Here is a 14,243-nt window from a genome sequence, read left to right on the forward strand (position 1 = left end):
GTTGAAATGAACTCTTTTACCCACAATATTTTTGTGGCAACACTGTTCAATACAAAATATTCATTAAATCATGTTGCCACTTAAATAGTGTGGGTAAAAGGGTTCACTTTGAACCGTGATGTCTAGGGAACCACTGCGGCACTGCATGCAGAGAACTCAAATTTGGATTAGTTGGGAAATAAACCCAACCAGGCGATTGTCTCCTTGGCTAAATTCAGAGGGAACACTGCTAGGCAGTATAAAATCAGATACTGTACTTCATTTGTATTTTTTTGAATTGCACTTACTATCGATTAGTCTATTCTTTATTCTCTACTTTTTTGGGAGGCTATCGAAATCGGATATTTGTCTACTTTTTTGTTTGACTGTCGATATCGATTTATCTCCTACTTTTTTTCAATATCAACCTGCAACCCTGCCTCGAGTGCACTTCAAAGATCACATGCTAAGTGGCGCACCCCCTGGAAGCTTAGGCTTGGCATGGCAGTCAGGTTACATGAACAGTGAACTGTTTCCACAAGTCTTAAGTCACTTTGTCAAGTTCATGAATGTTTCAAAGGCTAATCCTGGGATAGGCTACTGTTCCTTGATAACCACATCAGCCATTTATCCATTGCAGCAATTGATATTGCACATGAAAATGGCTTGGCAATTATGACCTTCCCTCCTCACTGCAGTCTCTTGATGTTGCAGTATACGGATCATTCAAGCGTTTCTTTTCATCGTTTGCTGATTCCTGGATGACAGGCGATGAAGGAAGTGTCCTTTGTAGATACCAGGTGGCACAATTTGTTTGCCAGGCTTTCACTAAATCCTTCATTAAAGAAAACATTTTATCTGCTTTCAAACCTACAGGGATCTATCCTTTAAACGTGGATATATTCACAGATGATGCATTTCTTCCTTTCCAGGTCACAGATATACCTCAGCAACAAAATGAGGAAAGTGTTCCATCCATAATGCCATCGCAGGATGAAAATTTCAATCCTAACTGGCATGGTGTGTCTGACCGAACACCATACTTGGATCAATGTTTATCTTACGAAGATTCAGCTGCTTTTGTCTCACTTCGCCCATTTCCACGAATAGCATCCACCGCCAAAAGTTCTAACAGAAGGAAGACCAAGTCATCCATAATTACAGACACTCCTGAAAAACAAAATATTGCAATTTTTTTCAAACCAAACCAGTCTACAAAACTTTAAACAGCACAGCCAAGTAGTAGCAGTGAAGATGACATAATATCTATTTATAGTGACACAGAGAGTGGTGAGGAAGAATTTACTAGCAGTGACGATGATGAATCTGTGAAGGTTAACATTCAGCATCCTATACCCCTCAGTACCTTTGTTGTAGTGAAGGTTAGGCCTACATTAGCGGCCATGAACCATAGCAATTCTATAGCCCAGATTACTGATGGACCAGATGACGAAGGGGATTAACTGAAAGTGAAATTTCTCAAATAATTGGACAATCAATCAAGGCTATTTATTTCTGGAAGAAGGCTTGGCTTCTGTCGGCAAGAGCGCCGTCATAGCTATTCTACTGCCACTAATGCCAGTTGCAACCACAAAAAGACTGTTTGGTATTTTGAACTTTGAAACTGACTTGTTGAGCCATGGCCTGTAATTTCACCTATCGCCTCGGTATCCCTATGTGAGATCTATTTTGGAATTTAAACTGTTTTATTGTTTAATCGTACTACATCCTGCTGTTTTAATTAGTAGCCTGCTGATATCTTAAAGGACCTGTGTCCTATGAAATCCGTTGTGACATCTATCGAGTTTATGATTACATGGTGGTCTGTCCTTAGGTTTTAAGGCTAAGCACCAACTTTAAAGGCTAGAAATGACTTAGTTGTTGAAAAACTGGCCTATCTCGATGCTTTGTTTAGTTGGTAGGCCAACTGACTACTGAATCAGCTGAATATTGTTCGCCTACCGTGTAAATAAACCACAGAGATAAGCAAATTTCTCAACATCTTTTACGGCATCTCCAAACTTTAAAGTTGGTTGTAGCCTTAAACGTATTAACAGACCACTATGCAATCATAAACTCGATAGTGAAGACGTCAAAATGGCTTCTAAGGACATAGTACTTTAATTTCCTGATATATTTTGGTTGCTAGAAATATAAATTAAACTGCAAGACCATGTAAATAGTAATAAAAATGAACAAGCAAATAATGCAGATGAAAATTGCATTTGTATTGGATGGTGCTTGGGTTCTTCTTCAACAAGATGTTGTGAACCAATGGTTCACTTGAGTTGCATTTTTTGCAAGCAAAATAAACAGCCTTTTTCTCCTTACATTTTGAGTTATATGCTGTGGTATGTTGAAGGATAGATTTAAAGTTCATGTTAAGACTTCTAAATCCCATTTTGCGAGGCAAATAACACCTGCACATGGAAAAATGTCAAAAGTGACCCACTGGTGCCACATCTCCCCTATATGTAGAATCAACAGATCAAACAAACTGTAATAAAATTAACAATAATAAAGATCATATTGCTAATAAAAAATAAATTGCTGACAGTAAGTTTACTTTAAAATCTTTGAAATGGAAATTTGAATTTGGTTTTATATCATGTGACCCGAAATAAAATTCAGAAAATGCACACATAGGCCAGCAAAGTTTTCAAAACACACCGATTTCAACTTCAGTGCACCAATTTAGTTGTGTTTTATCGTAAGTAGGTCAGTTAACAATACAACTGAATTTAGAATTGTAAGATGAAAACAGTAGTCTATAGCTTTCGTAACCTTTATTGAATCGTGTGGAATTCTAGCTCTAATTTGAATATACTGTATAAATGAACAAAACACCAAGTGTTCTAACCATTTTGCTCTACGACGAAACTGCTTATCTACTTGAAGGATATTTGGAGGAGTATTTCAAAAGTGCATTGAGAACAATGCTGGTGTGAGGCAGTAGGTTTGCATTGCATATTAAAATTTTGCCAAGCTCAGAAATTGAACCAGTAGCGCTTCGAATGTCAATGAAACTTAGAATCACTCCATTAACTAGGCAAATATCTTACAATCTTATTCTCCAGCTACTTCCGACACAAGTTGTGACAATCGGTCAGAGGCTTCTTCAGGCTCCAAAACGTAGAAGTCGGAACCTTTGGATTGCTCACCGGGAGAAGAGAGATGCAAAAGACCTAGTCTTTGTAGAAAGGAAAAAGACGAGGAGAAATCAACGTTTTCAACGTCCTTCTCTTCTTCATTATTATAATTTCTAGTCGACAAAAATTCACAAGCAGCTTCGGAAACTTCTTTCTCGTTCACAAGTTTTTCTGAAACACACACAGTGATACAAACTAAGCTATATGATGTTGATTGTGTGCCTGATCTGATACAGACGTTGGCGATCATGGTCTTCCAAACTTATTTGTCATTTGCCATTCGTATAAAATCGTTCGTTTTGACTGTTGTGTTTGTGGCCCATTGATTAAAGCTGTTTAAATAACTAGGCTACTTATTGCTATATGATAGTAACAAAAAACAACGTAGGCTACTTTCGCACCAAGTGTGGCTTGCTTGAAAAACCAAATAAGCATATTTTGAATATCAACTTCAACGAAACTTTCGGAGAATTATTTTCAAAACAATGATAACAAAACTCAAATGATCATACCATCATTTGCTGAGCTCAACGCGATTCCATAGAGAAGTATGACTTCCTTCAACGATTGTTCGTGAGCGCGGTTAATTGTATCAAGCACTAAACCAGAGTTGTTGGCAGTGCTTTTATAATACAGCATCCCCTTCCATGCTAGGATGTATTTATTTCTTTGAGATCGGTATACAGATGATATCCTGCACAAAGAAAATAGGAGTAAAACTGAGATGTAGGCTATATTGAGCCAAAAGAACTTGACCAAAAAAAGTTCATAAATTGAATAGTGAAGTACGCTACACAGTAGTACACACCAAGGGAGCAAGTCTTTTAGGCGCAGACAGTTAGGCGCTGGTCAAATAGGCGCGCACACTGTGGCGTCTGGATATTTAGGTGCAGAGCACTGTGGCGCCCGGTCATTTAGGTGCTATTCCTAGTAAAGTCTGCAGATTGTATCAGCTTGCCAGAAAATTATATCATGGCTTCCGGGAGTGAAGCTGCTTAAACCGACAATGCTTTTCACACAAAATGTTATATTGAGCAGAAAAATATATTGTTTTTTTATTGCGCGTGTTCGGCATTTATTTGTTGTTAGTCCAGGTTTGCGTTGGTGAAAGCTTTATCAATAAATTATTCAAGCTTCCGAACATTATTGAGTTCACCTAGTTAGTTAAGTCAAATAATAACTACACTAGGCCTAAACATCAGTAAAAAAAAACATACTGTAGCCCAGGGCTTCACAAACTTTTTTGCTCGCGACCCCTTTTAATCTCTTAAAGTTTTCTGCGACCCAATACAGTTAAAATGATAAACAGAGCGAAATATAGCCTACATTTGTGATATTGATGGAAAGGTTTTCAAACAACGGTACTCAATGACTGCCTACTGGAAACAAAACAAAGAACCAAACACAATTATTCAGATGGATGCGACCGTTTTTTTGCTACAAAGCAAGTCCAGCCATGGCTCAATTGGATAATGCTGGTCCCAAGGCGGTTTCAACGTTGCTTAGTTTTGATGGTGTCTGTTCATCAACGTTAAAACGCTGACTCGCACAAATAGTCGTCGTAGGCTCCAGTTCGTGTCCGAGCATTGGTTTTGTTTTCAAGTCGTATCCCGGACAACAAAATCCGTCAATTTTACATCGATTCAACGTCTGCAGATGTTAAATCAATGTAAAACGACGGATTTTGCTGTCTGGGATGTGGCTTTGAAGGCCTAGTCTACAGTAGAAAAAACGTGGGAAAAAGTCACATTGTATAGAGAGTTGGGAACATGGTTGTATTATTAGCCTTATAACATATAATATAACATTTTATGTGAAAATCATTGCCGGTTTAAGCAGCTTCACTCACGGAAGCCATAACATATTTTTCTGTTCAATATAACATTTTGTGTGAAAAGCATTGCCGGTTTAATCAGCTTCACTCATATATTTTTCTGTTTAATATAACATTTTGTGTGAAACGCATTGCCGGTTTAAGCAGCTTCAGCTGCTTCACCCATATATTTTTCTGTTTAATATAACATTTTGTGTGAAAAAGCATTGCCGGTTTAAGCAGCTTCACTCATATATTTTTCTGTTTAATATAACATTTTGTGTGAAAAAGCATTGCCGGTTTAAGCAGCTTTACTCATATATTTTTCTGCTTAATATAACATTTTGTGTGAAAAGCATTGTCAGTTTAAGCAGCTTCACTCACGGAAGCAATGATATAATTTTCTGGCAAGCTGATACAATCTGCAGACTTTACTAGGAATAGCACCTAAATGACCGGGCGCCACAGTGCTCCGCACCTAAATATCCAGACGCCACAGTGTGCGCGCCTATTTGACCAGCGTCTAACTGTCTGCGCCTAAACGACTTGCTCTATTGGTGTGTACTACTGTACTACCCCACACCAATGGCAAGCCAAGCAATAAACGTTGGCACGTGTTAGAATCTGTTGCAAGTTGAAATCACAAATAGCTCTATTAGTTTTGGCGTTTTAATCTCTATTCCATACAAATAGCGTGCTTCGCATTGAAATCAGGATGGTTTCATAAGGGGGCTCCAGATATACCATCAATGAAAAAGGCCTCTACGATGACAACACACCTTGACAGTATTGGAAAGTCACTTCACTGTATCCTTTATTGTTAATCTGTCGGGGTGCATATGACTAAAGGATTGTCGCTATCAGTATGTTTAGCCGTGGTGGCATGCTATCTTTGTGTCATTAAGTGTGTGTGTTTTTAGCTGAGAAAGTTTTCATCACCATCATTTATTTAGGCGTGTCCGGACACCATTAACAGCGTTCTTCCAAACTGCCCATCATCGAATCTGACAGTTCGTGATTCTGCACTCTAGTGTGCTGCTTAAAGTGACGGAGAAAGGTTTCGGATTGCCAGCCCCCTTTTAATGCAATAATTTGGCTCCCACAGACGAATATTAGAAATTTATTGTTTAATTCTAAAGCATTGACCTGCTAGCTGTAAAAGTAGGCTACAAAAATAGTTGTTACCTGTAAGCGAAAAATCCACTGAAAAACATGAGCATCCAGTAAATTTGCAAATGAAAGTCTGTGAGGACAACCATGCCAACGTTAAAAAAAGCTATGATGCCGGTTATTGTGAGAAAAGAATTCAATATGAACTTTCGCATGCGTGGAATTCGAACCCTGTAAAAGTGAAAACCATTCAAGCGAAAAACAGAAAACAAGTTCAATATTTCTTAAGTATTCTATTGTTATTCAAACTTTTAACCGTAGTCCAAATACAGTCCGTGTGTTGCCGAATAAACAGGGTATTTGTGCATCTGAGGTTGGAAAGGTTGGGGATTCAGCATCTACCGAGACAACGCAGCTGTGCTTTGGCAAGGTACTTAGTCTTAAGAGTATTTGAAAGAACACAAAGATTGGTTTCCACGGCCACCAAATCTACATTAAATGTTCATTGTTCACCCCACAGACACAAGCCCGAATAACACAAGTACACTTCAATGAGTTTTTTAATAATATATATATAGATACTTTTCGTAATTGTTCGCTTTTATGTTAATTGTTGAAGCACACGCGCCAGGAATAGAAAATTAATTTGCTAATAACAAATACACCATGCTTCATCAAGGGGAAAAATAAAATATTTTCACAGTAAGCTTTGCTATATTTTCGAGAAAAAAAAGGGTTTATATTGACGGGTTTCATAATCGATGATGTTTGTATTTATAGCTATCCGATGTATACAATACGAAGTAAATGGTTGTACTTGTAGTTGTAGCCTACATTAGCCATTGGTCTTTAAAATGTGATTGTGCTAACATAAAACAAATCAGCTAAAGATGTCACAAAAACGCCTAATTAACGCCATCATTTTTATTTGTATTGATCACGTATGCAGACGTTGAACTAATGTAAAACTGAATGATTTTAAAACATAAGTAAACAACAAAAATAGAAAGATTTGCATCCGTGATGAGACATTTCAAAAATTAATGACTTTTGCCAGGCTGCAAAATCTATCATTTTTATATTGATTTAACGTCTGCAGACGTGCACCTCTTGTAGCCAGGACTAAACATTAAACAAAGATGTAAACAAATCGTTAAGCAGCATTAACACAAGTTTGATTCCATGCGCCCAGTAGATGAATTAGCAAGTAAACGCTTGAAGAAAGCAAAATGAATATGAATCTTTTTTACTGACATTGCATGCATCACGAATATCTATGTAACAAGCAGCCTACCTTGCTTCAGGGAGTAAAACTTCAAAATGATTGATCGGGATGTCCTTGAACCCTTTTAAAATCATGTTATTTGACAACTTGCTTCTTGATGCAACTATTACACGTTCGTACAGAACCCTGTTGAAAAGTGACGTCTTTTAAACTAAAACATAGTCTATTTAGACAATAAATTGCTATTAATACTACAAAAAATGCTCAATGCCAAGCAGAGCGAATTACATAAAGTTCAGTTACTAATTAAAAACCTTAACAGGCTGTTTCACTTTTTTAGGATCATTGAAAGGCAGTATTCAAATAAAATCATATATATATAACATAATAATAATTATATATTAATAAAACGTTTTTTTATTTAATATCTTGCTTTCTAAGCATATAGCAAGGAGTAATTATCACAGGCCAACAAAAAAATTTTTGGCACAAAAGGTGAGAGTCATTTTAGAGTATTTCAGGGCCCCTGATTCCGAAAATGCACTTAGTTTTTTCGAATTGGCCCTAGTTTTCGAGATATTCGACAATAAAAATATTTTTGAAATTGTTACTCAAAAGCTTTCAATTGGCACATTACTTATTTTCAGCCCTGCTTAACATTGTGATGTCATAATTGCACTTGTCCAGTTCAATTGATTGATATTGTACGAAACTTCAAAACGCAAGCGGGTAGAAATGAATTGTGATTAATGTAAGGGAGACATGAATATTCAATGAAAACAGTTGTGAATCAGTACCTCACCAGAAAAATAGCCTGAAAAGGCCGAAAGTCATGTGTTTATGAATGCAGCTTTATATTAAAAAGGTAGGCCTACTGAAATGGATACATGCACAAATGAAATTTTATTCTAAGCCTTTGCTAAGGCCAAGTCTTTGCTGCAAGAAGTTTTTTTTTATCTATAGGCTAATAAAATACTTCTTTGACGAGTAGCAAGCCTTAAAGCAGACGGCGGCCATGGCCGCTAAGTAGTGCTTGAATGACCGCCTGTGCTACCTCCTCCGTCGGCCAAGTTTGGCCGCCGGTTTCTTCTAGCTAGCCAATTATTTAATTTCGCAATAGAATGATCGTGGATTGAATGTCGAAAATATGTAGTATCAAAGAGTGACGCAGAATTAGGTCAGCGCATCATAGTCACTACTGTTGTATTGAATATATCCAGCTGCGATCACCAGCGCTGTAAGTCTTGTTTGCAATTCCCGATGTTTATTTTAACGAAGTGTTAATCCGAAGTGCTAATTTACATCGGCTGGCAATATTGTCGTTTTTATATCGATTCAATGTTGTCGGATATTGAATCGTTGTTAAAAAGGATAACTATGTTAGTTGACATCCGTGGGTAAAACACGTGTCTTCATAGTTGAGAACGCTGTGGGTTAGTGACTTCAGACCCTCAGTGGTGACATCATAACGGAATAAATGGTCAGGTTTTATGAAAGGCGGTATGCAGTTGAAACAATTTACTGAGCTGCGAGCAGTTAAAACAATTTAGGGTCGTTAGATGGTCCCGCAATACCGGATTACAATCCCGATAAAGCATTTAATGCGTGGTACAACGATTCTATTGCAGGACGTCGCCCAGACTTCAACAACGCTAAGTGATCATTTTAACATTGTTGCAAGTTTAATGCTATTTACTTGTGCTATCGTTATTGTATTTTGGCCTCCAAGCACGCAGACTTGGCCGCCGAGAAGGAGCTCTCGGTAGGCCACGATGGCTGCCGAAAAAAAACACGAGTTTTAAGGCCTGGAGTAGGATGCTGTCCTCTATGCGGCTGCATTGACAATGTCTGCTTTGTATAGCGCTGAGGAGCAACGCATTCTGCGATGGATACAGCGCTACATAAAAAAAGCATTATTATTATTACTTTGACATGAAACTGGTTGATCAAGATAAGTCCTGGGTTCCTCCTAAAGTATGCAAACATTGCACTCAAACCCGTTTCTGGGCTCAAGGCTAAGAAGAAGTTCAGAGTGCGTGGTGTAGAGAGCCGTGGAATCATCTTATTGATACTTCTGTACAGTGCACATGTTCGAATGAAGTCGTCACAAAGGAAGTTGGGAACATCATGTTTACATGGATTCTACATCTTGTATCCTCAGGCTTGCTTCAGGTCGTATTTTGATTGTTACTGGGCCAGTAAACGCTAAATAGCTGTTTGTTTGGGATGTAATCAACGTGATTGGTTCCAAATAGCGTTTATTCAACTCAGAAAAGTGCCTGGAATTACTTTCAGTTTTGTCTAAGTTAGGGATGTGCCGATTACAGAATTTTTGCCGATGCCGATTCCGATTCTTAAATATCTGCCGATTCCGATGCCGATACCGATTCTTTGGTTAAATGATTAAAGCTGCTTTTAGTTGGCGCTTTACAAGTGGTTGCGATTTTGTTACAAGTTGCTGCCTTTGAAGTGTCTAAAAGCGTTCACTTTGTCGCCTGCTCTAGACAGCGTGATTTTTTACGGTACCGTAGTTCTTTACTTCTTGCGCGCTACAAAGTGTTGATAGACACGCGTTTTATTTGTCGCGAAAATCAGTCAAAAGAGAAAAATCGCCATCGCTCACAGAGTGCAAAATAAACGTAGCTTAACGCATTGTGCAAAATATTATCTTGTGCGGTTTGCAGTATTTTTCTCGCAGATTTCAAGAAGGTGCCAAAAGCAAGAAGAAAAAAAGACCAGAGTGTAAAAGAAAATGAACGCAGCGGTATTGAATACACAAAAACCTTTAAAAAAGTAACACACTAGCCTTGCATTCAAAGTGCATCAATAGACGAAAAAAGAAAAACATCTTGTGAAGAAATTACTATTGTTTTCGAACGTAGAGTTGCAGACAATCTTGTTGCTTAGCAAACACGTGAAGATTACCGGGTAGCTGGTTTGATTACGTTTGCGCAATCACATGATTGTTTGTTGAACGCATTAAGCGTAATAGGCCTATACTTGGAATTTACTTCCCTCTGCTTCGTAAATTAACATTAAGCAACTTTCAGTGACTACGAATTTTACAACGATTAAACAATAATTACAAAGAACATTACCGCTTTTTGATATTCAAAATTAAAGGCACGTAAATTAAAATGCAATAACATCAACTTTTCTCCAGTTGCTGCAGTAAGTCTGGTCCGTTGAGGCGTAAAAATGTTGCCACTTGTGCTAAAAATTCGTTCGCTTTCGATCGACGATGGTGGTGACGAAAGCAATTTATTTGCAATTTTTAACAATGATAGATTTATGTAGCCAGTGCGGGGATGACGAAATAAACTAAGATTTCCTTTCCGTTACATAACTTAAAGCAGGTGATTGATATAGGAGAAAATAATCGAACAAGAACATAATAAATTGATGTCTACAATGTTTCAAAACAATGACAACTTCTAACTGTACACGATGTCATTTCTCTTTTTGCTGCGCTAAAAATGTCTGCATTAAGGTATATTCTACAAATCAAAGAAAACTCCCTAATTTTGCCGAATGCCGACTAGAGCTGGGACAGCATTTGGCTGTAACATAGTCCGTTTCATGGGTTGAACTAGGGATTGTAGATCATAGGGATGCGAAACTTCATCCGCTTTTGGCTTATCCGCAACACTAGAAGGGTTACGTTTTTTTGTAATTTACAAAATATTTTACTTTTTATGGGTTATATAAGAAGAGTGAAGTTGGTTTTAAAGTAATTTAAGGTTTTTAGTTGAAAGCAAGCCAGCAGTAAAGCGTAAAAGAAATGTCAAATTGGCAATTGACCCTTCTAATGTTGAAGGAACAACGGAGTTGCACGTCCCGTAATGTACCGTCCCTAGTTGAACAAACAATCGAGTGATTATTGCGCAAACGAGGTAATCTTTTTTCACGTGTTTACTAAGTGACAAGATTAATTCACTGCAATTCAGCGTCTGAAAATATATAACTTGCAACTTCACACGTTGTTTTCCATTGACGCCCTTTGTTTTTTTCTAAAGCGTTTTGAATCTTTCAGACAGTTGCTCTCATTTTCTTAGCAGTTTATACTCCCTCGCTTTTTCTCTTCTTGCTTTTTGCGCCTCGCATACTGCAAGCTAATAACTATTACGTAATAATCCATTTCTCCTTTAACTTCTAACCGTTGTGTAATCATTCAACTTTTATATTTTATCTGGTCTGATTTTCTCTTTGAATGTTTTTCGTCATTTCAAAGAAAGAAAGTATTTTGATCTCGTGCCTACTAAACAAGAGTTTACAAAATGGCGGACAATCGTCATAATTTAGACTAGAGATGTACCGATACCAATATTTTGGCCGATACCGATCCCGATACCGATATCACTTTTTTAGGCCGATACCGATACTGATACCGATATTTTGGCCGATACTTTGGTGTTACAAAAAGAAGCAATTTTGGTATTTGCAAGGAATTATATCAAATGCTAAGTTTTACCTTATTTGCATAAAACTATTAAAAAAAGCTTTCAATTGGCATTATTTATTAAAGATTCAAGAATCCAATCTCAACCGCATTGTTGTGTCATAATAGTAGGTTTTAGTAATGAAAGGCCACCATAATTGAGGACTGGGGTATAAGGGAAGAAACATTACATCATAATTGGGGTTTCTGAAAAATTAAATAAAGTGTTTGCGCAAACTCTCCATTAGGGTGACCCAAAAAAAACTAAATTTTGATTTTTAAACTTTTTCTTGTTTAGACCTCTGCGTTGTGGTCCAAAATGACACCTTGCCAAGTTTTGTTGAGATTGGTCTACATTTGACGCCCTAGCAGTGGGCCGGTACCCCCCGCCGGGTCAAAATCGGCCAATCTGGCTGTATCTCAGCAACTGGTAGGCCTAGAATTCTCAAACTTGGCTTTAAAGAAGCAGAATGCATGGTTTCCTATCTAACTTCCAGAGGGTTTTGGGGTCTAAAACATTTAGTTTATGAAAAAAATGCAAAAAACACATTTTTGACCAAATGTGGCCTCCCTAAACGCGTAATAGTCAACTTTTAGTGTAATATACATCACCAATAACACAAAATTTAAAATACAAGCAACTTTTGTTTAATCACAGACAAGCTTTATTGTTTTTGCACTTTGGTTTACCACTTAACTCTCAACCACTGGCCACTGTAATTACCCATTAAATAATTCAAGACAGTTTTTTTTTCATATTAGTTTACCACTTAACATTTCTTAAAAATGATTTTGTGGTTGTGTCCAGCTTTTTGGTGGACAACGACTTCTTGGCCATATCTCGAACTTTGGAACGGTAAGCATGAGTGACTTTAATTGCTTTGTTCAACTCTTTCTCACTTCTTGGGGCAGAAACCCTTTCCTCAACATCAGTGACCATGCCCAAAACTCTCTCCACAACATCATTTGTACAAGGCATGTTCTGTAGCAGAGCTTTGAATGATGAAAACTCCTCCATATGGTGCCAAGATCTGGGACTTTCACGAGTTAAACATTCAAACTTAGGCAAAACTCTAAACAGTTCAAAAGAGTCTGGTCCAATCAAGTCCGGCAAGCGAGTGGAGTTTTGAATAGAAGGCATTTGAACTAAGCCCTTTCCAATAACGGCTCTCTCGGAACTTGATCGAAATGTTTGCATCTTTTGCCACGTTCGTACTTTGGTGGATATGCTCACACGATCACTTGCAAAAGCAAACACAACATGGCGCTCAGTGAGGTACCACAGGTGCAGGTTGAGTTTTGCACGAGCAGCAACAGTCATTTCAAGGAAAAGGTCAGGGTAGCCTAAGCTGCTTCTTTTAGAGATGAGCTGAATGGCATTTGTGAGAGCGTTCCACATTTCTAAGTCATTCACTGCAGCATTTGTCAAACTTTTGGATGTAAACCAATATTTAACATAAAAAAGTGTTAAAAAAGCAGCCAGTGAATATATATTCCCAAGGTCACAATCTTTGGTAAAAGCCGGATTTTCTGATAACTGCTGCTTGAACAATTCAATTTGAATGGTATAAACGATCTTCGCCATCCAACGTGCATGATGAAATGCACTTGGAGCCTTGAACGTATAATTGTATCCAAGTGGGAAAGTACCACCAAGAAAAAAAATGGACAATTCAGCCAACTTTTTGTAATCTTCTCGTATGTTCTTCCCATTTTGAAGCCAACTGAACAAGAAATCTAGAACTGACTCTTTGATCCCATTTAATTTTCTGTTGTTCGTTTGGAAAGTTTCATAAACGTGAACGTTTATGTTCACGCAAACTTCTGCAAAGCTTTTAAATACAGCTTCATGTGGTGATTCTGTGTCACCATAGACCACTGAAGCTGCTCCACCACAAACAAGCTCCATGATATGATGCCTGCATGCTAGTTGAAGGATACTGTGTCCTATATGGCTTTGAAGTTGAACGGTGACGCCAGTTTTATAACCACTATTTACTGCAGTTGTGTCAAAAACAAGACCCAAAACTGTTTTTATGTCAAAATTGACAGCATTCAGTGCTTCAATCACCTTTCTTGTTTCATTTTTTGATCCACTTGAGTCCGTCATGTTTATCACATCAACCAACACTTCTGCCTCATTATTTAAACATTTCAGTACCACTGCAAGAACTGGCTTCTTTTTTCCTGTATGTGTCTTTTTCTTGAGTGTCTTGCCGTCCCAGTGGAGCACCCACACACTCTCTTCATTTTGTAACAAAGCTGCATTTTCATCGTCAATTTGTTTAACCTTTTTCTGTCGAGCTTCTTTTCTATACCTCAAAAGACTGGTTTGAGACAAGCTGATGTCATTTATGTCTCCACCTGCACCTTCGATTAAATTGGCTGTATATTTCAACTGCTGGCGTGTACTTAAACCATACACATCAGCTTGTAAGCTTACTGTTTTCAACATATCTTTGCTTAGGGTGAGAGTCATCGTGTTTTTTTCTATCTTTTTCTTTTTTGCTATGGGTATGCATACCGACT

General features: G+C 37.7%; 1 protein-coding gene across 1 annotated transcript in view; it reads right to left on the bottom strand.

The window, feature by feature from the left end:
• Positions 1-3,045: 3,045 nt before the first annotated feature.
• The window catches only part of LOC145773722 (transmembrane protein 143-like), a 42,949-nt gene continuing 31,751 nt past the window's right edge, over positions 3,046-14,243 (bottom strand). Inside the window, exons 5-8 of the mRNA XM_082584857.1 lie at positions 7,346-7,462; positions 6,127-6,282; positions 3,641-3,822; positions 3,046-3,299 (exon numbers count right to left, since the gene is read on the bottom strand). Coding sequence (XP_082440983.1) covers positions 3,046-3,299; positions 3,641-3,822; positions 6,127-6,282; positions 7,346-7,462 — 709 coding nt within the window. The remainder of the gene's footprint in view (positions 3,300-3,640; positions 3,823-6,126; positions 6,283-7,345; positions 7,463-14,243) is intronic.

This window comes from Aplidium turbinatum, chromosome 7 (assembly GCF_918807975.1).
Source record: "Aplidium turbinatum chromosome 7, kaAplTurb1.1, whole genome shotgun sequence".
Lineage (NCBI taxonomy): Eukaryota > Metazoa > Chordata > Ascidiacea > Aplousobranchia > Polyclinidae > Aplidium > Aplidium turbinatum.